Below are 26416 nucleotides of genomic sequence, written 5' to 3'. Positions count from 1 at the left end.
GGATAAGCCTATTTGCCTCATCTCTCTAACCATTCCCAATTGAATCCTTGCCTCTCTAATTTGCACCAAATTGTTTGAACAGGTATGTATATTGAATGCTTATTTTGCATATCCTGTACATGATTATCCTAAGAATATCTATTTTTTTCCTACACTTGCTTTGAAATTACGGCAAACTAAGAACAAGGGTCGCACTACTCTATTTTTCACGAATTCCCTTAGTTATGTATGTTACTATGAAACTGAGCGCTTGTCTTGTTTGTTTACCAAGCTCTCTCGATCACTTTTTTTTGTCTTTGTTGTTTATTTAATTATGTTACCTCGTGATCTTTTACTGGGTATGTTTTTAAATTGCTATTATAGCTTAGGACATTAGGCTTCATAGTCATGCTTTGCTATTCATAAAGAAATTTGGCATTATTGTTTTGCAAGATTTACAATATATTTGCTTGTTACTCTAAATTAGTTGATTTCTCTTTATTTTGATTTCCCTGGATTACTATGTTCTGTTAAACAATCAACACTAAAATTATACAAGTTTAAATACACCTCATTGATTACAGTTGTTCAGCATTAGATATCACATACGTACATAACTATCTCTTGTTGCTCTTAATGTTGTGCAAGATTTAGTCATTCATTGTTGAGAAGTACGCCATTTTTTTTTATTGTGATGCCAAATCATTTAGGCTAAATTAGTTTAGTATAAATTTTGACTTCGATATATAATGTCTCTAGTTCAGGAAAAGGTCATACAACATTCTACATATTTTCATGTCCAAAGTCTACTTCAATAACTACAAGACTGATAAAGAAATGATTACAGGACACTAGATAGATGGTACTCCAATAATAATAGTCATTATGACCCTTACCCAAAATTAAAGAGATTGTGTTTGTTAATGCTTTCTTGTAAAAGGGGATATTACATATTTTTCCTTTGTGACTATATTTTCAGGCCTCAGAATCATTCTTTGTTATTTTCCTAAAACTTTGTAATTTCAACTCATCAAAGGATGTCTGTAAACATATTGGATAATGACAAATGGTTAAATATATTGCTAGGATTTTATTCGCATGCCTCTGTTGTATTTATCAATATTTTCAATTTATTATAGGGAGTACTAAAATACCAAAACTCTAAGGACTTACCATTGCATATGTTGTGACACACCTTTATTTGAGTAAGTACTACTTTTATATTTGTATGTTTATATATTTAAATGTAATTTTCTTACACTACGCTCAATCACCTTGGATTTGATTCACTTCCTTGCTAGATTGTTTACTAAATTTAATAGTGAAACTGGGTGGCCATCCTATTACTAGCCAATTGGGAACAATGTGAAGTCAAAGTTAGATTTGTTAATTATTTTCATGCCACGCTAGGAAGTTCTTTGTGCTGTTTGTGATGCTTATCTTGGACATATGTTGATGATGGTCCTTCACCCACAGGAAAGCGTTACTGTATCAACATGTCAGTGTAAGTTTGTTTTATTGTTAGATAATTGATTTTCACACTTTTTTTTTTATTGAAGAACATATGTTCCAATAAAAATCTATGACTATGATCAATTTTGTCACATATCTCATCTATCAAAATCTATTCTACTCAATTTTAAAATCAATGACACCCAAATAATAATCACTTGAATCATGTCGCTTTTCCTATCTTACATGCTCACCTTTGTTTATGTTTGTTGTGGAATTCCTGCAGTGCTACACTTAAGCTCAAACTAAGCCAATAGATAATGAACTATCACTCAGAAGTAAGTGGAATAATGTAAAAGATAGTGACTATTGAGAAGCTTGTAAATGATTCACATCATATACTTTGTGCTATTTTTCTTATTTAGGAACAAAATTGTCACACACGACTGCCTTATAAAGTACATTAAAATTCCTTTATATTTAAAATTATTTTTTTATATTACAAATATCGTCATTGAATGATTGTAATGAAATTATGGTACCAAAAACAACAGGACATTCAACTTTAAATTCACCAGTCTTAGTTGCCCCTCACACTACTGGCTTAGCACCTCATCATAATACAACATCATCATCTGAGCATAGAAATCAGTCAACAGTTTGGAACTATTTCACTGTGGACTCTGATTCAGATAAAAGGCTAAATGTAATTATTGTGGCAAGTTGATCAAGTATTTGGATGGAATTAGTGCAATGAAAACCCATTTAAATAGATGTAAAGATAATCCACATATAGAAGGAAACAAAAGGCAGAAAACAGGTGCTTCCTCGTAAGAAGGTATTAGATCTTCACCAACCATTTTCAGATCTGATCAGGAGTTGTGTCATAAAGAGAGGGCAAAAATGTTTGTGATTGTTGAGCTTCCATTTTGATTTGTAGAGAATGATGCTTTTCATAATTTTTGGCTGTTTTGCAACCAAAGTTTAATGTTCCTTCACATTTTAAATTAACACGTGACATTTTGGCTTTGTATAGTGAAGAAACATCAAAGCTTGCAAAATGTCTTTCTAAGCATTGTCAAAGAGTTTGTCTTACAACTAACACTTGAACTTCTAATCAAAATCAAAGTTACATGTGCTAATTGCTCATTTTGTTGACAATGATTGGAAACTACAAAAAAAAAAAATCAATTTTTGCCAAGTGGAAGGCCATTCTGGAGAGGTTATGGCTAAAAGCACTGAGGATTGTTTAAAACAATGGGACTTGAAGCGAGTTTTTAATTTAAAAGTCTATAAGCTTTATCAAATGATGTTATGATTCAATACTTAAAAAGAAGAATGATATCCTAGAATAGCTTGATTCTTAAATGTGACCATATTCATATGCAATGTTGTGCACATATTTTGAACTTGATTGTGAAGAAAGAGTTGAAGGAGATTAGTGATTCTATTGTAAGAATTTGCAGTGCAGTCAATTATATTAGATCTTTTCTAGCTAGGATGGAAAGATTCATGAAGTGCATTAAGCAAGAGAAAGTTTTGTATAAAGATCTCATTTCCTCGATGTAGCCTTGAAATATCAAAAGGTCTTTGATTTGTTTGAGCTACAAGACAAAAAATATGTTAAAGAACTAGACAAAATAATGGGTACTCCTATTGAAGCTTATTGGAAATACGCTAGTTTAGTTCTTCTATTTTTGAAGATATTTTATGATTGTACAAAGCATATTTCTTATACCTCTTACATTACAAGCAATTTTTATATGAAAGAGGTATTTGCTCTTGGAAGAAAAATTTGTCTATATTGTGAGCATAGTGATGTGAGTATAAGGGCTATGGCGAGTAGGATGAAGAACAAATATAACAAGTATTAGGGAAATCCTGATGAACTAAACTTATTGTTGTTGATTACTCTCGTTCTTGATCCTAGGCACAAGCTGACATATGTGAATTGGTTTATAGATTACTTTTTTAATGAAGACAAGGCAAATGAATTGAAAAATAGGTTGTCCTCTTGTTTGAAATCACTTTATAACCAATATTTTGGTACTAAGAACAATTCTCAAAGTACACAGTCAGATACACAATCGCATGTGGAAGAGTATGATTACTATTATGTTGATATATTTTTCAAGCAAAATGGGCATAAGTTTGATGCTAAGTTTGAGTTAGATAGGTACTTGAAGGAAGATTATGAACCATATAATAAGTTACAAGAATTGGATGTTCTGACATGGTGGAAAGTTAACTCAAGTCGATTCCCTATCCTTGCTAATATAGCATGAGAGGTGTTGGCTATACATGTCTCTATTGTAGCATTTGAGTTTGCATTTAGTACAAGAGGACGAATGCTTATCCTTTTCATAGTTTTCTTCTTCCTAATATGGTGCAAGTACTTGTTTGCATCCAAGATTATTAAAAGGATCGTCTTTTTCATTGTTCTTAGAAGATGATTTTGGGCAAGTTGAGAGATTTAAGTAAGGTAACTTAACATTGATGTTTTAAATATTTTTATGTTATGGTTACGTTTTAGGAAAGTAATGTGTCAATGATGTTTTTTTTCGTTTGTAGAGGTTGTTTCTCAACGTCTTGCATATTCAACTACAATTAGTCTTGATGATCGAAGAAGTTTATGTTTAGGATTATTATGCGTTGAGTCTGTATAGACAATTTTGGTTTATACTTTTGCATAATGTGAACTCAAAAATTTTTTGGTTTATGTTTAATTGAATTTTAATTTTTGGTTAGCATATATGAATTGGTTGGTAGCTGGTATGGTGCCTTGTCTGCACATTCGATGTTTTTTGTTTCCCTCTTCAATTTTTTACTACAACAAATTTTCATGCAGGCATATGTTAAAATGCAATTAATGGCCACAAGCTTCAAAATAGACATGCAAATCAAGCATGGTTGTGTCTTAACCTTTTGGATCTCCTCTGCCAACTAGCTGAAAAGGGTCATGCTAGTATTGTTCGATCAATCCTTGATTATTCTCTTAAACACTGTTTTGAAGTCCTTCTTCTTGGGATGACACAAGTTAATGTACAATTTAATGGATTCATATTTATTGGTTTTTCACATTTCATAGTACAAGTTAATGTATAATTTATTGTTCTTGTAGACTACCTACAACCTCTTGTTGCGTGAAGTATCTCTCATTGTTTTTCCCATGGTAGTAAAAAGTGTCATAGGCACTGGGATAATTTTACACCTCTGCCATTTGAATCATAATATGGTCTTGTGAGGGTTTATGGATTCTAAAACTAATGATGTGGACATCTGCTAGGAGCTAAAGGTTGTTCTCATATAAAGTGTGGATTTTTCAATTTGATCATTTTTCTTATGCACGGAGATCACTATCACTAGGTTTTTTTTTTTAATTTAAAATTTGTTTAAATGGAAACTCTAGCTTTCCTTGAGCCCTTTTAGTTACCTTTGCAATAAGCTTCCAAACTTGTCTGTTTCAATGCATGTATTATTCCCTCTTACTATAGTATAAGGTTAGCAAATGTTGCATCAAGAAAAAATTTTAATGACCTTAAGAAGTAGTTGAGTAGCAACTTAACTACTTATGTATTTTTTAAGGTAATATTGCCATCTCTCATAGTTTGATTTCTAATTTATTAAGACATTAGCACTACAAATTTATGTTGTCTATACTTATCTTGTACATTTTAAATTGCATTCTTGTTACTTCCTTAGAATTTGCAATAAAAGTAAATTTAACTAGCAAGTGTACTAGTATAGTTATAGCAAGTTATAAATTTTAGAATCAAAATTGAGTCCCAAGTATCATCCTCAAAGAATAGTTTTCTCAATTATCACTTCACAATTCAACAACTAATTGAGTCTAACACAATTCAATTGGAGTTTGTAACATTTGGAAGCAATTTAATAAGTGCAAAAAGTAGAAAATATAACAAAACAAAAGCCATAAATTTTGTATTAAAAACAAATGTATGAAGCATAGTTAGGAGTTTACTTTACCAAAACTTTAGTATTAACTCAATCATGTTCTGAACATTCAAGCATTTGATTTGACTGACAATTAGTTTCACAGATTAATAGTTAAAAGTTAATTCCTTAACTCAATGACCCTAACATTCAACTCAACCACCTTAATCCCTTAGGTGTGATTCAATTAATTATTGCATTAAGAATTAGAAACCACATGATTGCAAGATTAAGATGACTTATCCCTAAGAAATCACTAATCTTGATAATTAATTCAGATCTGAGAAACAAATTCAACTTCCATTGATAAAGGCTTCTCTTTGTTTATTTAATTGAATTTCCATCTAACTATTTTATTAACAGAATTAACTACTCAATCCAATCAAATACTCAAAGTTTAGATCCAAAATATCAAATCAACACTTCCATTTCAGATCCATAAATTCCTAACTACAAAGAGTTTAGAAAGTCATTACAAGTTGAAAAAAGAAAGAAAGAGAAGAAGGAGATGAGCAGAGAATCATCTTCAATCCAATCTTCAATTCTTATTTCTCAAGATATAAAGCTTAGTGTTTGTCCCCAATCTCTCTCTCAGACTCTCTCAAAACAAGAAAATGGAATGAAAATGAAAAAAATGAGAAAGATCCCTAAATTTTTGAGCTAATCTTATATTTATAGATTTTTTGCCTTTCAGGTGTGGCTACTTTTATAACATAAAGTAACCACGCTGAAGGCTTTTTGGTAGTCTTCACAGCTGGAACAACCACTTTTGTTGACAATAGTAGTAACGTAGAGATGAATTACCTCAAATATCATGTGCGTGTTCACTTTTATTCACAATAGGAGTCACGTGTAGCTTGTTTTGCTGGAATGCTCTCTGGAACTATCACTTTTATTGACAAAAGTAGAAATGTGCAACTTATTTTTCCCTTTGATCATGTGCGTGATCACTTTTCTCAATAATAGTGATCATATGTAGCTTATTCCTTCTACCCAGACTTGCGCGTGTTCACTTTTCTTCAAAATAGTAATCATGCGCAACTGATTCCTCTTACCCCAGTTCTGGAATAATCACTATTATTTGTAATAGTAATAACACAGAGCCTTTCTTCATAGGTGTGGTTACTATTGTTGAAAAAAGTGTTAACGTGCAGGTTAGCCTCTGAACTTAAGCTCTGAAGTGATCACTTTTCTTGCAAAAAGTGGTAACGTCCAGCACTTAGCTTTATTATTCTTTGCTCTTTGTGTCCAAAGCTGCTACTTTCTTCTTCTTTTCTCTTAATCATTCAACCTTATGATTTCAACTTAGAGTTTCGTACAAAATATATTCTAATCAGTAATTTTTGTACAAGAAAATCATAAAATCTAAACAACTAAACTATTTAAAAAGAAATTGAACATTCTATCATTTTTATAAATATTTAAGCTTTCTCAATCCATTTTTCTATACAAAATATATTAAAACCTAAAGTAAAATATTAGTAAAATATGGATTTATCAATTCCTCTGAATTATTGTAGCTGAGAAATGGCTAACATATAGGGTCACTTTGCAGGAGTGCCTCAAGTTCTTAAAGGATGTCTATTTTGGTGGATCACAAAACCTTTTTGGCAAATCTTCTCATCAGTCTAGTGTTGTTCAGAATATCTATGTCGAGACATTTGCCACTTTCTTGAAGGTTCTACTTAAATCATTTGGGTTCTCTACTTCTTCTGGCCTCATTTGATTTTCACTTCTACTTTGGAATTTGACATTTTCCTATTACATATTCTTAAATCTCATACTAACTTGGTTATCATAAGGCAACTTTTTGAATTGAACTAAATTTTAAACCAGTTTTGAACTGAAACTAATTCTAAATTGGTTCTGAACTGTTAAATTGATTCTAAACTGATTTTGAACCGGTTCTTAAAAAATTAAACCGGTTCATAAACTTTTAAAACAGTTCAATTCAAAAAATTGAATTATATTTCTGGTTCATTCTAGTTTATGTTTGATTTTTTATACGAACTGAAGCCTATCCCTATAGGCAGGGGTTGGGGTTAGGTAATAAGAGAGGTGTGGAGGTTGAAGTTGGAGTGAGTAGTGGAGAGAGAGATGGGAGAGGTGTGGAAGTTGGAGTTAGGATTAGAATGTGGCGAGGGGTTGGGGTTAGGTTACGGGAGGGTTGTGGAGGTTAGAGTTATGATGGGTAGTGGATAGGGAAATATGAGAGTGCAAAAGTTAGAGTTCCAATTAAGATGTGGAGAAGGGTTGGGATTAGGTAGCAGGAGGGATGTAAGAGTTGAAGTTAGGATTGGAATTAAGATGTGGCGAGGGGCTAGAGTTGGGTAACGGGAGGAGTGTGGAGGTTGGAGTTGGGGTGGGTAGTAGAGAGAGAGATGAGAGGGGGGCTAAGAGAAAGGTGTGAGTGAAGAATAAGTACTGGAAAGGGTAGGGTGAGGTGGGGAAAGAGCAAGAGTGTGGGAGGGGTAAAGGGGTAAAGGTGTGCCATGGGGTAGGGGAGTGGGTTTGGGAGGAAGAAGTTTTTTTTATAAATATGTAAAATATGTTTAAGGACTTTTTTATAAATATTTATTTTAAATAAAAATATTATAAAATAAATAATGTGACAAGTCACGTAGTGCTACGTGGCAGTGCTAAGCTAACTTTCTATCTGTCAGCTCAGCATTTAATAAAAGAGAGTTGACGGCAATACTAAATCCTAACTTCTTAACATTTCAGGGACTAAATCCTAACAAAAAATTTTATAAGGACTTATTGTAAAATGTCCAATATTTATAAGGATAAAAAACATAATTAAATCTAAATATTTTAATGTTGAATTTAGACTTTATAATATTTTGATAAAATTTGTTGCAAATATTGAATTGAGGTGTAATTATAATATTTAGCAGATAATTATTTTAATTATAATTTACATTTAGCTTTAGTTAAAATTTTAATTCATTAAGAAATTGTTTTATCTATATTTTAAACTTTATATATATATATATATATATATATTTATTTATTTTTGCAACATCAAGTTAGTTAATTACTAAAATGTAATTTTAATCTTTACTTTAGTCAAATTTTAAATTACGAAGACTATATTTCATTTCTATTATCAATGAGACATATATGTGAAGTTTAAAAATTTTGCTAACTTTTATTAGTTTTAGACTTGTATAAATATAATTTTTTATTATTATTCATTTTTCACTATTTTAATTAAATTTTATTTAAAATTATTTATAATATAAAAAAATAGTTAATTGAGTAAGAATATCACATTTAATATGAGATTTGAATAAAATTAAATTTTTAATTTAAAAATTTTAATTTTAAATTTTTAAATTAATTTTTATCTATTATCTTAATCTTTTATAGAATCTAAGCATTATTTTAACTTATAAAATTTTGAATTTTTATTTTATTGTTTTAGTATGAGCCTTGAATAAAATTGATTATTCACAAATTTTTTTTTAATAAATTTTGTGACGACTCTCAACACTAGTTTTTTCCTTACGTGAATTACAACTTTTTTTTTTACACTTTTTGTTTTTTCTCTACACTTGCCAACTAGCTGTGATTCCAACTGCAACAATTTTTTAAAAAAAAATAGATTATACATCTTTTAAAAATATATCTTTTGTTATTGTAAATAAAATTAGGTCTTTTATTAATTAATTTTTTAAATGGATTATAATTTACTTTAGGCCTATATGTATATTATATAGGCTCTATTTGTTTTAATATTATTTATATAATTTATTAAAATATTTTTTTAATTTATGAAAAAAAAATGTCAAATTTATAGTATAACGCAATAAAATAGTGTTACTGATGTAACATCCTTATTTTTATTTTAAATAATAATAATAAAATTTCAGAATTAAATAGAAAATGAAATAAATTTTTATTTATTGGCCAAATATAATAGTGAAATTTTCATGCATTCTATTCATTTTGCTCAATTATACAGAACTTTGAATAACAAGATAATAAAACGGAATCTAGAGAAGAAACGTTAAAATATATGAACATATATTATTCTCATAATATATATAAAGGTAACATTTACAAAATATTCATTACAGTACAATAAAAATACATTAGGACTTTCTTTGTAATATTTATAAGATACAAAACATAATAAATCCTAATGAGCAGCTTATCCATCACATGACCAAGGAGACACTAGCCATCCTCGTGCCATCCCTCTATCATCGAAGTCAAGGTCGTCATCTGAACCGACCAAGACTCGCAGTAACATGTGCCCCAGTAATTCGCTCAAACATCCAATAGGATGATCTCTCAAGATGATCATGGTTATGGTACGTGAACAGATACGTTAAAGTTGTTGGGGTCCTCATGGTGCTAGGAAAGATATATACACATAGAGTATGATGGATTCTACTTACAAAGAAATCAAAAGGAATACTAAAAGTTAATTCCATTTCCATCATAATAATATCACTAGGTACATCACTTTCATATACAATAATCCTAAAGAAACAAAGTCGCTGGTATTCATTAAATACATAATTTAATCTATTAGTTACATAACTATTTAATAATCTAATCCTCTCAGTGGGTGTTATCATCTTGGTTCGCTGAAATGTTTACGTAAGGATGAGTCTCTATTCATATTACCAAGTATACATTCACAATTAGTCACACCATAAAACAAGGATAATACAACAATCAATCATGTTACAAAGTCATATTCACATACATGCAATAATCTTTTGAGTATTCAATTTTTTACTCTTCATCTCTTTCCTAATACTCAAGATTCTCATTTCACTTTCATTGCCCCTGAGATCTCTCGAGGTCTTCCTTAGCATAGATAGTCACTGGATAGTCGCAGCTACAAGGATACAATGTGTGCCGACCTGGCTCCTTTTAGCAAAAGCACGGTCAGGAATATTAGTCAAGAAACGAGTGTGAGGCCTATATTGCTCCTACTCTCATTTGTTTTGTGCAATTCAAGATGAGCATCCACCACCCTCATTTCCTTAAGACTTCTTAGTCGTCTTTATCTTCCACACTCCTAGTGTACCTCTGAACTATCCATACTCATCCTTATCATATTTTATTCTCATTTCATTTCTCTTTCCATATTTCCTATCTCATCTCTATATTTCTCACTATCTGTTTATTAATATATTATTCATGCTTTTATCTCTTTCTTTTACTCTAGTTCATTATTATATCGCACATTAATCAATCATTGTCGAAAGTTAGTCCCCTCCAACTCAGTCCACCATTTACATGCATATACAGTTAAAATATAAATCATACACATCATCAAACACCACAAAACATGCTTCAAACATAACAAAAACATATTCCCATCCAACATATACTTAAAATCATACATTTCATCACAATATCTTCATGAATACAAGCATATCACTTCCTTAATAATAAAATAGAGTTCTCTTTACCTTAAAATGAAGATTTAGTAAAGGATTTTTTAGGGATCTTGCTCAAAAGGCTGAGTTCTTCCTAAATATCATAAGAGTTTCTATTTAGAGGAGGAAGAACAAGAAAATAACCAAGAAAATGGAGAACCAAGCTCTAAAAACTTACCAAAGAACAAGGCAAGTGATCTTCTAAGCTTTGATCGGAGAAAAGTTGAGATTTTTCAAGGATTTGCTGAGAAAATAAGGAAAGAAGTCAAAAAGAATGTATGAGGGTCGTGACTTGGATTATAATCCAAGTTTCTTAACTTAAATACCCCTTAATTCGCGATATTATCGCTACAGCGAGAGAACATCAGAATGTCTAGTTCTGGAAGCTGATTTCTCGCCACAGCGAGACACATCACGCTATAGCGAGAAATGCTGCAACTTAAACATCTAAAACTCTCCTAATTTCAAGCAACATGCATTAATAACTCATACCAAATACCAAACTAATAAAAAATAAAAATAGGAGTGTTACAAGTGAATATCCATATTCCTACCTCTCTCGTATTATTTGTTATTTAAGAGATTGTAACAATTTCTTTATTGCACACCTAAAAAACAAGACTCCTGTAAATAAAAATTTCATTTGTATTAAGAATAAGTGAAAAATAAAAATTGAAACTCTTTTTTATTCTCTTTATTTTTTTGTTTGTTCACTTTAGTTTTACAATAATTTTATAATATTTATGACTCTTTTAAATTGTTTTTAACTTATTTTAAAAAAATTTATATAACTTATCAAAATAAGGTATTTTTAACTCATTTCAACAAACTTTAATACTAAATTTAAGATTTAAGTTATTATTTTAAAATAATTTATTTAAGTAGTTACCAAATGCATCCTTAAGTTGTTAAAAAAATCCTTTTAATTGATATGATCGCAATTAACTATAAAAACAAATTCTAATGCTTCTCGTTAGAAATAGTAAGGCTTAAATATTAAAAAAAATCTTATATTTAACTTTCTTTTCTGTTTTTATTTTAATGTTATAACATGAAAGCATCACAAAATTTAAATAAATTAAAAATTATATATTAATAAAAATAAAATCATATTTATATATTGATTTTTATAGTAGAGTTGTATAATTGAAGGGATAGTTATTTATAATATAAAACACCAATCTAAGACTTACATACAAAATTTGCTTTATTTGTCGGTAGAAAACAAAAGAGTTTCTGGAATTCACAAGTTTCTGGATTTCTTGGATGTAAATTGATTGATTAACATGGGCCTCTGTTTCTAGTTGTCACATGGCAGGGTTACATGCTACGGATGCAGGATAAAGTCAAAGTACATTGCGCGTTATAGTGACCCAGAAAATAATTGGAGATACATTGAGAAAATTTTAAATGAATTGAGGCAAAGTCAAATTTATATTTAAATTTCAAAATATGCGAGTAATCACGAATTTAATTTTATCCAGTCACTTACTCAACCCAAATTAAATCAATTCAGCAAATAAATTTAAAAACCAATCACATCTGTTACAACTTCCCCTTCAACTACTTCAATATTCAAATACTTGATCTCTGTTTTAAAATTCTGTTAAGAGTATCCCTAATATTGTCTCAACCCTCGTACTCTTTTCAAACTATTAACATTTAGATTTTTAACTAATCTTATTTATTATCTATATAATTTTCTATACTTCTTAAAGAAGATTTAATCAAATTAACTTAACAAACTAACAATATCAAGAGCTTTGTAAAGTTTTTTATATTATTATTATACAGCTAGAAATTGCGCCTAAAAATATATCCGTAGGTATACAACGAATAATTGTCTGTTTTTTTTGTAGATAAAAGATAGGAAGTACCGATAACAATCCTATCGTATTATCAAAATACAAGTGATGGATAAAGATAGAGGTATCTAAAATAATTTGAAATTTGAAATATAAAGAAATTTACTAACAAAAACAAAAACAGAACAGAGACCAAGCGGAAAGACTCACATATTGCCTTTGTTATTCTATTTCCCCTCTCTTCTGTGTCGGCTATATTATCTGCATCTCTCTGTTCCCACTTAAGGCCTTCGTTCCTCATTCTCTCCCATACTCTCTTACTTCTCTTACTCTGTTCTGTGCCTTCGATCTGTTCGCTCACGCTTGATCCCTCTTTGCCTCTTCGTAAGCCAATCCGATTCCGCCATTGCGATTTGATCTGCGTTCGATCCATGCGCTTTTGATCCGAACGCGTTTCTCTCTGTGTTTGTGTTTTTCAATCGTTTGAATTCTGATTTTGATGTCATTGTTGCAGAGAGTACAATGACGGAGGAGCAGGTGGTGAATGCGGGCGGCGAAGAAGTCTCCGAGAACGGTGAGGATCACCGCAAGATCAAAGCCAATGGCGTTGCACGGGAGAACGGTGATGTCGGTGGAAAGGCCGTGTGTGATTCCGTTGCGACGGATCTCGTCGCCCGAGATGGTGAGGCATCGGAGGAAGAGCACAAGGTGAATGGCGAATCTCAGGTGATGATTTCTGAGGGGGAATGTGTGCGCAAGGATGCTGTCACTAACGGTTCTGCAGAGAAAGCTCCTGAAACGGCGACGGTTGATGTCGTTTTGCGGGAAGGCGAGTCAGAACACGCTGATGGTCAAAATGGCTCGGGATCTGTGGCGGTTTCGGAAGTCGTTACTGATACCGTTGCAGTAGATGTTCAAAACGGCGTCGTGGAGAATGAGATTCGTGAGAGTGGCGATAGTGATGATACCGTTGCAGAGGAGGTTCTTACGGATCACGACGAATTCGTTGTTGTCGGTGCTTCGGATGTTGAAAACGGCGTCGCTGCGGACGACGAGATTGGCGGTGATGCGAATGTGAACGGAGTTGAGGAATGCGAAATTCCAGCTGGTGCGGAGGTTTCGGGAGATGAAAACGGTGTCGCTTTGACTGTGACTGTTGCTGCGGATGTGAGTAACAGTGATCGCGAATTCGAAGCTGTAGATGTTCACATCGGTGAAGTGACTACTACTACATACGAGAATGGAGCAAATGACGTGCAGGTAAGAACAGAGTAACAGTGCAATAGTCCTCTAAATTTTTTAAATTTGTTTTTTGTTCTGCTCAGGCTTAATTTTATTTAGTCTCTACAATTATGAAAATATCGTTTTAATGCCCGAAGTCCTCTTTTTATCAGACGAGAAAATATAGATTAATGAATGAAACGTCATTTTCTTTTAGCAGTTTAAATGACTCAATTAAGTGATGCTTATAATTTCAGTGAGGAATGTGATGTATTATTCTATTTGTTTTGGTAACTGATTTTTGTTGTGATATGCAGGGAAGAAGTGAATCTATCTCTGATAAAGGTGTGGATAAAATTTTGGAAAGCGAAAATATTGCTAGTCCAGATGTTCCAGATGAGGACATTGTAAATAGTGAAAGAAATTATGTGGAAGAGGGCATTGAGAAGAATGAGGTTCCTGTTGATGTTGATGCCGTCTCTGCTGCTACAGATGTGATTGAATGTGCATCTGAAGATGCTCAGAACAGTTTAGAGAAGGCACAGGTTGAGCCTGTCTCTGATGCTGGTGGAGGCGTTCAAAATGGTTTGGCAGAGGCAGAACCCAAGCCTAGTGAATGCACTGAAGAGAATGAGATTCCTGGTGAAGGTGAATCCGGAAGTGAACTGGTTCCTGAAGGAGAAAATTTATCAGCCTTAAACAGCACACATACAAATGGAGATGGTAATGTTGTGTTTGAGGTTGCAGTGAAGAGCAAAGCTGAACCTTCTGTTGATGTGTGGGAGACAAAAAACAATGTAGAGGAATGTGAAGTTGATTCCTCAAGCAATGCAGTGAAGAGTGATGGTGAACCCTCTGTTGATGTTTCTGAGGTTAACACCAATGCAGTGGAATGTGAAGTTGATTCCTCAAGCAATGCAGTGAAGAGTGATGGTGAACCCTCTGTTGATGTGTCTGAGGTTAACACCAATGCAGTGGAATGTGAAGTTGATTCCTCAAGCTATGCAGTGAAGAGTTATGATGAACCCTCTGTTGATGTGTCTGAGGCTAACACCAATGCAGTGGAAGTGGAATGTGAAGTTGATTCCTCAAGCAATGCAGTGAAGAGTGTTGGTGAACCCTCTGTTGATGTGTCTGAGGTTAACACCAATGCAGTGGAATGTGAAGTTGATTCCTCGAGCAATGCAGTGAAGAGTGATGATGAACCCTCTGTTGATGTGTCTGAGGCCAACACCAATGCAGTGGAAGTGGAATGTGAAGTTGATTCCTCAAGCAATGCAGTGAAGAGTGATGGTGAACCCTCTGCTGATGTGTCTGAGGCTAACACCAATGCAGTGGAAGTGGAATGTGAAGTTGATTCCTCAAGCAATGCAGTGAAGAGTGATGGTGAACCCCCTGTTGATGTGTCTGAGCCTAACACCAATGCAGTGGAATGTGAAGTTGACTCCTCAAGCAATGCAGTGAAGAGTGATGGTGAACCCTCTGTTGATGTGTCTGAGGCTAACACCAATGCAGGGGAGAGTGAAGCTCAACTTTCCAACGGTAGAGTGCAGAGTGAAAGTGAACGTTCCCTTGATGTGTCTGGGATAAAAAACAATAATGCAGTGGAGAGTGAAACTGAACCTTCAAATGGTGCAGTACAGAGTGGAAGTGAACCTGTTGTGGTGTCTGGGATGAAAAACAATGCAATGGAAAGTGAAGCTGAACCTTCAAACAGGGCAGTGCAGAGTGAAGGGGAACCTTCTGTTGATGTGTCTGAAATGAAAACTAATGCAGTGGAGAGTGAAGCCGAACCTTCAAACACTGCAGTGCAGAGTGAATGTGAACCCGCTGTCATGTCTGAGATGAAAACTGATGCAGTTGTGAGTGAAGCTGAACCTTCAAACACTGCAGTGCAGAGTGAAAGTGAACCCTCAGTTGTGGCTGAGATGAAAACCACTGCAGTGGAGAGTGAAAGTGAACCATTGGTTAGGTGCGAGATAAAACAAAATACAGTGGAGTTTGAAGCTGAACTTTCAAATGGCAAAGTGAAGAGTGAAGGGGAACCTTCTGTTAACATGTCCGAGATCAAAATCAATGCAGTAGAGAGTGAAGCTGAACCTTCAGTTGAAGTCGGGGTTCCCATTGACCTTCAAGGTAGCAGTCATGGAGACAAAGACTCAAGAACTGTCACGGATGCTTTGGATGGACAGAATATAGGTGCAGAGGTAGTGAAAAGGCCATTCTACTATTTGATCAGGGTTCCCAGATATGATGATGATGAAAACATAAAAGAGCAGATAAAAAGTGCTTTAAACCAAGTAGAGCAGAAGACTAAAATTCGAGATGCGATTCGAGCTGAATGCCAGAGTGAAAAGGTAATATTATTATTTTGAAGGAAAATTTTATTTTTCTGTGATTCTAAGATTGTATTAGATATTTACTATGAATGTTACTTTGGACAGGCCAGTTGCAGGGATTGCAGTCAAGCGGTTAGGGTTGCAATAACAGAAGAGAGAGCTGCTCGAGATTTACTCAGATCCAAGCGCCAAGAAATGGATTTGGTTCAATCAACAATGAACAGATTAAACAATGTGATATCTGTTGGGGATATAGCCGGAAAGGTATGCCTTCAATTTTTTTATGAAGTTATTTATAAGCATTTGATTCTTCTGCCTGTTTTGTTGTGTTTACATTTCTAGATGTATGATTTGTTGGCAGATAAGAAACATGGAACACAGGATCCAGCATGAAACCCTACCTCTAAATGAAGAAAAGCAATTGATACGCCAGATCAAACAACTGAAGCAGAATCATGAGGAGCTGTCTTCTAATATGAGAAAGCAGGACCAGTCACAGCAATCTCTAGATGACAAGGACAGTCTTGAAGAGCACTCTAAGGTACCATATGCAATCTCCCAGGCACCATTGGTATCAAATATGTACACATATTATTATTTGGGATTCTAATCTCTGACAAGATACCGATATTTTGGATTTTTCAGCGTTTACCACTTTTGAAGAAGGAAATAGAAGTACTTAGGAATAATGTTCTAAAGGCAGAAGCAATAACTAAGGCTTCAAAGAAGAAATATGATGATGAAAGCAATAAACTGAATGAACTGCTAGCTCAGTTTACGGCTGCAGATGACATTCGTCAAGAGGCTTATGCTAAGTCACAGGCTTTGAAAAAACAGTTGCATGAGAAGGTTGATCTTTCTTTCCAATCCAATTCTGTCCTTTACTCGTTTCTTTTTCTCTCTTTTGATTACCAATTGGAAATGCTAAATACAAATACTGAATCTATTTTTGTTACTGATACTGCAGGGAAAATACTTTTGGGAATACATAAATGCTGCAAGGAAAGGGCAAGAGCTAGCAGCAGAAGGGAAAAAAGAGGAGCTACAATGCTTGTGTGTTGATCAGGTGATTTTTAAAATTTGATCAAGTGGAATGATTATATTTTCTGTCTTGCACTCCATAACGCAAATAAATTTGAATTCATCACTTACCATTAAGCAATTTAATTAAAGGTTGAGAAAATTATGGAGCTATGGAACAAAAATGATGGGTTCAGAAGGGACTATGTCCGATGCAACACCAGGAGTACACTGAGGAGACTGCAAACCGTGGATGGCCGATCATTAGGTCCTGATGAAGAGCCCCCTGTAATTCCTAATGCCATAACTGAAAGAGCTTCCAAGAGTAATTCCATGATCTCGCAGTCAACTATGGAACAAGAAAAGAAATCAATATCAACAGAATCTGTTAATAAAAAGGATGAACCTATTTCAAAGGTTGTGGTACAAAGAAATGAAAGAAATCAGACAACTAAAGCTAAAAAGCCTGCAAAATCTGCTCCCTTGGAGATGTCAGTGGCTTGTTGGGGCGACGTGTCTGATGATGATACAAAAGAAGAACCTGTGAGAACAAAGGAGGAAGAGGAGCAGATATTGAAGGCTGAAAAGGCAAGGAAGGAAGAAGAAGAAGCAAGGTTGAAGGAAAAGCGTAGGCTAGAAGAGATTGAGAAAGCTAAGGAGGCATTGCAAAGGAAAAAGCGTAATGCAGAGAAGGCCCAACAGAGGGCAGCCTTAAAGGCACAAAAAGAAGCTGAGCAGAAAGAGAAGGTAACAAATATCATAAATTTAGACTCTAGCCATTTATTATATGTTGTTCTACAACTATATAACCATGCATGTTTGGTGCAGGCAAGGGAGAAGAGAGCAAGGAAGAAGGAAAGAAGAAAGGCAGCTTCTGCTGACACTGCAGAGATTGCAGAACAAGAATCTGCTTCTAGCTCAGAAACTGTAACAAGAAGTATGGAAGAATGTGATCAGAGCGAGAAACCAGTTGAGGTAACAAAAAAGCCGCAGAAACCAACTCAATTCACGAGGCAGACCAAAGCAAAATCTGTACCCTTGGCTCTTCGCAACCGGGGTAAGAGACGAATTCAACCATGGATGTGGGTTCTATTTGCAGTTCTGGTTGTTGTTGCTTTGTTTTATGTGGGCAATAGCAGCGCCTTGAGATCTTCACTTGAAGCCTTGGGTTTCTGAGGACACTCGTAAGTAAAAGCAATCACTAGGGGTTTGTCGGGGGATGTTTCCCTTACATATTTATCACATACATACAAATAGATGCAATTCTTTCGTGTCCTTGCATTTTTTTTTCCTGCTAGTTTTTGGTTTACATAGTCATTAATTTCCTTCTTCAAACCGAGATTTGTTACTTTGGGATGTGATGGTAGTTTAACTGCTGAACGTTTCTGCTACCGATTATGATAATAAATTATTGCGATTGTTTCTTTTTTTTCAAATACATATAGATTTATATTCGCTGTTTTATTTATAATTTGTTATCCTTGTTTCTATTGTGGCTATAATTAGTAGCATAGAAGAAGCTCCATCATAGTTGTCCTCTCCTTTCTTCTTAGTGTGAATTGAATATCATTAAACGCTGAAGTCGTGTAGTGCATAATGCTGTATCATTTTCATCTGTCGCATAATAGTATATTCGGGCTGTAATGCATCGCAACCTAAACCTCATTAGATATGCTTCAATTAGATTACTGCTTTCAATTTGCTTGGGGGAGATAAAGGATTTTACATGGTAAATTTTTTAAGTTTAAACGTTAGTTATGTTTTCACCTTTTGAAAACAAAAATTCTAAAATATTAAGAGTTAATGAATATTTTTTTCTTATTAGAAATTATAATTAAAGTATTTTAGTAATATTAAATATAACATTTTTTTTATAAAAGTTTTTAAGAGACTAATTAGAATATTCCTTATCAGTGCGTGTTTAAAAACATGATAAAAATATTGTAAACGTGAATTTAATGTATAAGTTATTTAGTAGTTTAATATAAAAGATAGGGTGACAATTTTATATTAGTGTTAAGTGATATTTTTTTTATTATCTTTAGAAAAATATTCTAAATTTTTTAAAAAATAAGCTTTATATTCTATTTTATATATTTTTACATTTAAATTCATGTCTTATTCACTTTTACATGAATATTATCTTTATTATTATCACTTTCAATATTATTATTTATGTGATTTATCATATTTTATCATATCTTATCATAATTTTGATCTCTTTTCTTATTATTTTTATCCTAAAATCTCAAATTTCAATATATTTTACTAAGTTTTGTCTAAATTTAAGAACATTTTTTATTTGTATCCTTGGTATGTTTATAAAAAAAATAGAATTATTTTTTAAATTATCATTATCATTATTTTTATTTATTTTTGTAATGATAAATTAAGTATCTTAAAGAAAATAGTATTAAAATAAAGATGATAGCAGAAAAGATAAAGATTTTTAAGAATATGATAAAGCAAACAAATAGTAATATTTGAGATGAAAATATCAAATGTGATGTTCATGTAAAGATAAATTAAAATATGAAATTTTCTTAAGATAATTCTTACACATGTTTAAAGTTAGCGCGTAGAATGAAACTCAACATTATAAATTGAAAATGTATGAAATAGAATAAAAAGTTTCTTTAAACAAATTGAGAATACTTTCCGTTGACGACAAGAGAATGTTATTATAATGATATAATATGGACAATTAAAAATAAATTTTTGTATAAGAACTCATATAATTTCACTTGAAAATTGTTTTTATTTGAATCAAGACATGAAACTCAACATGAAAAAGTATGAAGTATAACATAAGATTAGTGTAAAATTGTCACTATTTTGAATAATTTAAAATATTTATTTGAAAATAATGAAAAAATGTTATTTGACACTTACGTAAAATTTTCATATAGAAAAATTAAAAATAAATTTTTATACGAAGACTAATATATAGATTTTTTATTTATAATGACTAAATTATAAATAAAAGTATTGTACGACGATTACAAAACAATTTAAACTTGTTACTGAATAGTCGTCTCACACGTAAGAAAAAAAGTTAATATCAGTATAATAGTCGTCTCACATAAGAAAGAGAGTTAATATCAGTATAATGTACATTAACAGCAAAGATAAAATTAAAAATAAATTTAAGAATTAAATTATAAAAAAAGTGTATGAAGTGGCATGAATTTGATATATAAGTTAGAATGGATAACTTTAATATATAGATTTACATGCTTATGCTTTTGAAAAAGATTTTACTTGAGAAGGTGAAAAAGATTAACTTTACTTGTTCACAAATGAGCATGTCTGGGAATGAATAATTTTTCATAATTTAGCGGTAGTTCTCACGTGATGTTTGGATTAAGTGTAATATGATGGGTTTGTGAATCTTTACAACACTTAAGAATTTGAATCTATATGTTCTACACTTCTACTCATCATTTAGGGTCAACGTAATCTTTCAACAAAAATCGATAATTCTAAGTATCTTAGACATAGTTTGGGATAGGTAACTCCAAACATTGGACTGAGAGCGACTCATTGTTAATAATTCACCATACTCCCAATTATATTATTTGGAAACACAGACTATGATCCGAGTTATGCGAAACATGCTAGACTCATCAGCTTGATTTCTCACAAATTGACCCACCGAGTCCAAACCCTCACAATGATCCATTAATGTCCTATTATAATCATAGTGATCCAACTAATATTTTGTGTTCCCTTAACCAACGTTCATTTGACTGCTATCATGTCCCTTGTAATTAAGGCACCATGGTAGAACTTAAGCTAGTTGGTCCTAATGTATTCTTATTCAACCTTAATAGTTTTGCATGAATACCGATGAATGCACATCCTCACACTCATATGCTCCTATTGAGATATTAAAATAACCCATCACTTTCTTGAAGAAAATCATGTAGCTATTTTGGTTGGGAGGCTTTTCCCATGCAATAGCTTAGACATACTCGTATTCAATATTCCTGTTAATTCTAATTATCGCTTTCTTCAAGAAAGTTCAGGTCCCGTTCATGGAATTTCAGTATTGGCTTTGTTTTCCTTACCCTTACCCTTTTTTGACCCCATTTTTTGATTTTGTTAAATACACATTTAAACTTTTTAATTAGGAGAGTAACGCTACGTTGGGATGAAAGAAAAAATGAGAAGAAAAGAAAAATAAGGCACAAGGTAAGAAAGAAGAAAAAATTGAGTAAAAAATATAATTTTTTTAGGTTATTTGGATCAAGAGAAAAAAGTAAGATGTACAAGATAAAGAAAAGTTAAATTTTCTATCTCCTTATTTGGTTAAATTAAATATGCGATAGAATATAAATTTTTTATTCTTGACAAAATAAACTAAAAGTGAAAAAATGTCTAAATAATTATACTTAAATGTTATTCTTAATATAATTGCCACAATTTGTGAAAATTTCATTTTCAATTATTAACATTTTAAATTGAAAAATCATGCATTTGAAAGAAAATAAAGATGAAAGGAAATGACACTAAAAAGATAGAGCATATTCATAATTTTTTTCAATGTAGCTATGATAAAGGTGAATAAAATAAAATAATTATTATATTTATTTTTAATCAAATATTTATTGAGTTATAAAGATAGAATTAACTTATGAAGTTACGATTGAATAAGATGATAGAAGAAAGGATAACAATTCTCTTTTTCAAAATGTCTTTCATTTATTATATTACATATTTCTCTTCTCTATTTTCCTTTGTCCTTTCTATTTTTATATTTTTTTAAATTTAAAAACTATTAAATTATTTTTATATATTTTAAAATTAAAAAAATTAAAAATTAAAAATAAATAACTTATAAAAGTTAAATTTTAATTTAGTATACATAGACCGAAAAAGTATTTTTATTATTTTTTATATATTTATGTCATAGTATTTTTTCTATAAAATTTACATCAAACATTAAATATAATAAAAATTTATCATATTCAACTTTTCTTATCTTATCTGTCTTAATCGTATTCTATACATCAAATAAGTTCTTAAAAATAAAAATATTAATAATTGCATGATTTAAGATCAAAATAATATTTTTATTTTAACGATAAAATATTTTAATAAATTTTAAAAATTATAAATATTAAAATAATTAATAATTACGGTGAAATATAAAATATTGATATTTTAAATTTGTATAAATGAGATATAGTTCGATATAAGCCATTAGATGAAGATCGAAAGTCAAACATTTTTCAACTGTTCCAATTACATTTTTCTTTCAATTGCATCCAATTCAAATTTCATGATCCCCCAAGCTATCAAGGTCAAGTCTAGTCACGTGCATACCTCTATCTACCTCAAATACTATTCAGTAGCGGTGCCAAAGTAGGTTTCTCAACACTATTTGATTTAGTCAAATTCGAATTTTAGATTTCATTAAATCAGATAAAAAAAAATATCTTTTGTTCATATGATAAAATAATGTTTAAATTCGATCTAAATTTTTATTTTATATTTAAATAAATTAAAAATAATATAAACTTGATAAAAAAATCACATAAGTAAAATAAAATACCTTGAAATTAAATCAAAGTTATAATTTAAGTCTTAAATTTTAACAAATTTAATTAAGTCAACTCAATTAAATCAATCTACTTTGTCAAAATTATTCTTCAAAGTTAGCAATTTTAGTAATTTGTATATTCAAGGTAAGTTAAAATTTATTTGTATTAAAATATCTACGGAAGTGCACTTATTATTATTATTATTATTATTATTTTATTCTGTAAAATTTTTTAGCATAAGTTGAAAAAAGTCCATTTTAATTAGAGCTGTCAAAATAAGTTGAAGTCTTAAGCCTTATCTCACTTAACTTTCTCTATAGTTTTATTTTTTAAAAATTCTCATAATTAGTGGATTTATTTTGGTCCTAAGCCCTAATATAAAAAAAAATAGTAGATTAGGATAAAATATCTATTCGAGGAGAATTCTTTTTCGAAAATGTTTGAGTGTAAGAAATTAGAGTGAAGTGAATCGTAGGGATCTCAAGGGGTGTTGAGATCAAAGAAGAAAGAAATGTGCTAGAGAAAAGCGATTTGCATTGTTCTACTAAATAAAAGTGAAAGGGGTGGAGGTTCACGATGGGTGGACACTTGTGATGACTCAACAAAGAAAATCTCAAGCAAAAATTAATAGCTGTGTTGGTCGTATACAAACGTTACCAACATTTTTCTTTACAAATTTTTTGAAGAATTATAGAGTACGCTTTGGGAGATATTCCAAAGATATGAGAATGTTGAGGATTTGTTTATTCAGAAGAAATGGGGCAAGGATGGATGCAAATTCGGATTCGTACAGTTTGCAGAGATCGGAAATGTCCATGACATGGAAAAGAGACTGAGTTTCATAATGATACGCAACATGAGAATGACAGTGAATATGTCTAGATATAGCAGAGCTAGCAATAAATAGGAAATCACAAGACAAATTTAGGATGTTGTGCGTGAGAAGGTGTTGAAACCATTGATCGGCGTTGGAACCAAGGTAGAAAAAAGATGTAGTGTTGGTGGGCGAAGCTATGCAAATATGGTGAAGGGAAAAGGTGCTGTTGGAGGGCCAAACAAGAATGCAGTGTGGGTACCTAAGAAAAAACAGTGATGTCACAACAAGTTCTATGTTGATTAGGATACGGTTGAAAGGTGCTACAAGGCAATGGTGGGAAGGTTACATTAGCCAGAAAAGCTCAATAGTGTGATTGACTTTCTTTTATGCGAATCTATACTAAATGCCAAGGCCATTACCATAGATGACGATATGGTTTTGCTAAAATTGGAGAGTCTGGAGGATTTGGGGGAGGTTATAGCTAGGGATAAAGATGGCTTGTCTAAGCTATTTTATATCATTGATTGGTGACACCCTTGTATGGTGGCTGTCAATAGGCAAACCTGAGTTTGTTTATACGGCGTGTCATATCATGCTTGGTCAGAGACATTCTTTCAAAAGATGATGTCACCATTGGGAGATTTTGTGTGCATGGATGATGATATGACTTTTCAAATACTATGAATTTTGCAAGAGTTCACCTATGATGATCTCATTTTCTTAATCTGGATGGTCGAGGAATATAGGAGAGAATTCATTCAAGGAGGGTGGTGGTATTATGATTCAAATACTTCATCGTTGAAGAGTTATGATGATACTTCATTGGATTTGGACGCTTTGGAGGATGAAAGTTCAAATGATAGTGAGAAGAGCTGTGATCTAATGGCAGGAAACACAGCAAAAAAAAACAGTGACCAAAAATAGTGTAGAGAGCATAAAGAAGGGCGAATAGGGGGTAGATTATTGGGGACAAAAGTTACATGATTCCTTGTCAGATATTGCACAAAATCAAGAAGAGTTTGAAAGTATGGAATCAAATTCTATGGAGAACATAGTAGATGTGTGATGAGAGAGAATTCAAATTATGAAATGAATATCGATAATGACCTGATTTTTAATAATAATATAGGTGTTATGCAATTGGGTGATGATGCGTTTGGAAAGGAGGATGACTGCAGTGGGCCTTTATTAGTCAAAACATATGAGGAAGGGAATTGGTGAGACATGGAAGCTGATGAAGGATTATGGCAACCCTTATTGATAAGGGACCAACCGGAGGCAAAAATGTTGCACAAAAAGAGTTTATTAGAAAATCTAATGGCCTGATTATTAAGTCTTATCATGAGTCAGACGAGGCTAATCATGTATTAAGTCAAAGACTAGATTCTCCCAATCCAATATTGTTATTGAGATGGTAGTGTAAGAAAGAATTAATGTTAGGAGTGCACTTCATAAGGTGAAAAGGAAGAAGCACGATTCCAACTCCAAGTTACGAGCTCAATCTAAATTTATGAAAATTAATTCTATGAAAGGATCAAAGCTTGGGTCAAACATTTGGAATATGTATCTTTGAAGTTGCTTGCAACAAAGCCTTCAGAAAGATCAATTATAAATTGGATTAATGATTCATTAACATGAATTGTTAATTTTCTTTAAAGTTGTAACAAGTTACAATACCACTTGTACTCTAAATTTATTCTTAATAAAATGTTGATATTTAGCAAAAAAAAAAAAAATCAAAATTAGAGGTAGGTTAGTCCACCTATTGTAAAAAAATAATTAATAATTATTACATTATTTATTTATAATATTTATTAAATTATTTTACTTAAATAAATTAAAAATGATATTTCAAATATAAAATTAATTTTAAAAGTAAAAAATATTTATTTTATATAATAAAATTTTATCATAAAAAACAATATTAAATATAATTATATTATAAAATATTTTAAAATTAAATTAAATTATTTGTTAAAAAAATTTAATTAAATTTAATATAGTACTTAATAACTTATAATTTTAATTAAGAATTAATACTAAATATTTTTAACTAAAAAATAATCAAATAATATTTTATAAAACACTATTTAATAATTATTTTAATAAATTTAATCAATTCTACTATATTTTGATATTCTTTAATTACTTTTAATAATTATATATTTATTATAATTTAAGTTTATATATGGTATTGATTACTTTTAATATAAATATAAATATATAAAATTTTAAATAATTATTTTTGATAAATTTTATATAAATATATAAAAATAGATAGATTTTTATTAAAAAATATATCTGTTAATATACATTTAAAATTTAATAATTAGTAAATATTCACATAAATTAATAAATAAAAGTATAAAAATTAAATATTAATTAATTTATCAATTTATATGTATCATATAAATATATGTTTTAATTTATCATATAATAATTTTTTTTATATTATATAAATCTTATAGTGTAGTTAATTTTATGTATATTTATTGATTTAAAATAATAAATTAATGAAATAAATAAAATTAAATATTTTACAGTTATTTTATTTTTCTTTTAATTGAATATTTATTATTATTGTTATCATATATATATATATATATATATTACATTAAGTTTAAAATTTTATATTAAGTTTTATCACAAAATTTTTGTTAAGATAAAAATTTAAAAATACAAATTATTTTAATTTAAATATAAATTTTATTAAATTAAGATGAATCAAAAGTTAAATTTACAAACATTCATTAATTCTTACTATATTCACATGTTACTTTACACATCTATAAATTTTGTAATATAAAATATTATATGTCTATAATTTTTATGATGATAATATTTATTTACTTTTTTTAACATAATAATTTTTATTTAGTTA

General features: G+C 31.0%; 1 protein-coding gene across 1 annotated transcript; it reads left to right on the top strand.

The window, feature by feature from the left end:
* Positions 1-12786: 12786 nt before the first annotated feature.
* On the top strand, positions 12787-18556 carry LOC113868752 (titin homolog). The gene is made up of 9 exons (XM_027504617.1): positions 12787-12976; positions 13107-13852; positions 14131-16170; positions 16258-16416; positions 16514-16693; positions 16798-17001; positions 17120-17218; positions 17326-17919; positions 18001-18556. The coding sequence occupies exons 2-9, from the start codon at positions 13115-13117 to the stop codon at positions 18346-18348; spliced, it is 4362 nt and encodes a 1453-aa protein (XP_027360418.1). The 5' UTR covers positions 12787-12976; positions 13107-13114; the 3' UTR covers positions 18349-18556.
* Positions 18557-26416: the final 7860 nt, after the last annotated feature.

Source organism: Abrus precatorius, unplaced genomic scaffold, assembly GCF_003935025.1.
Source record: "Abrus precatorius isolate BTA unplaced genomic scaffold, Abrus_2018 Scaffold6, whole genome shotgun sequence".
Lineage (NCBI taxonomy): Eukaryota > Viridiplantae > Streptophyta > Magnoliopsida > Fabales > Fabaceae > Abrus > Abrus precatorius.
Note: the sequence above shows the minus strand (reverse complement) of the source record. Positions and strands in the feature narration are given on the sequence as shown.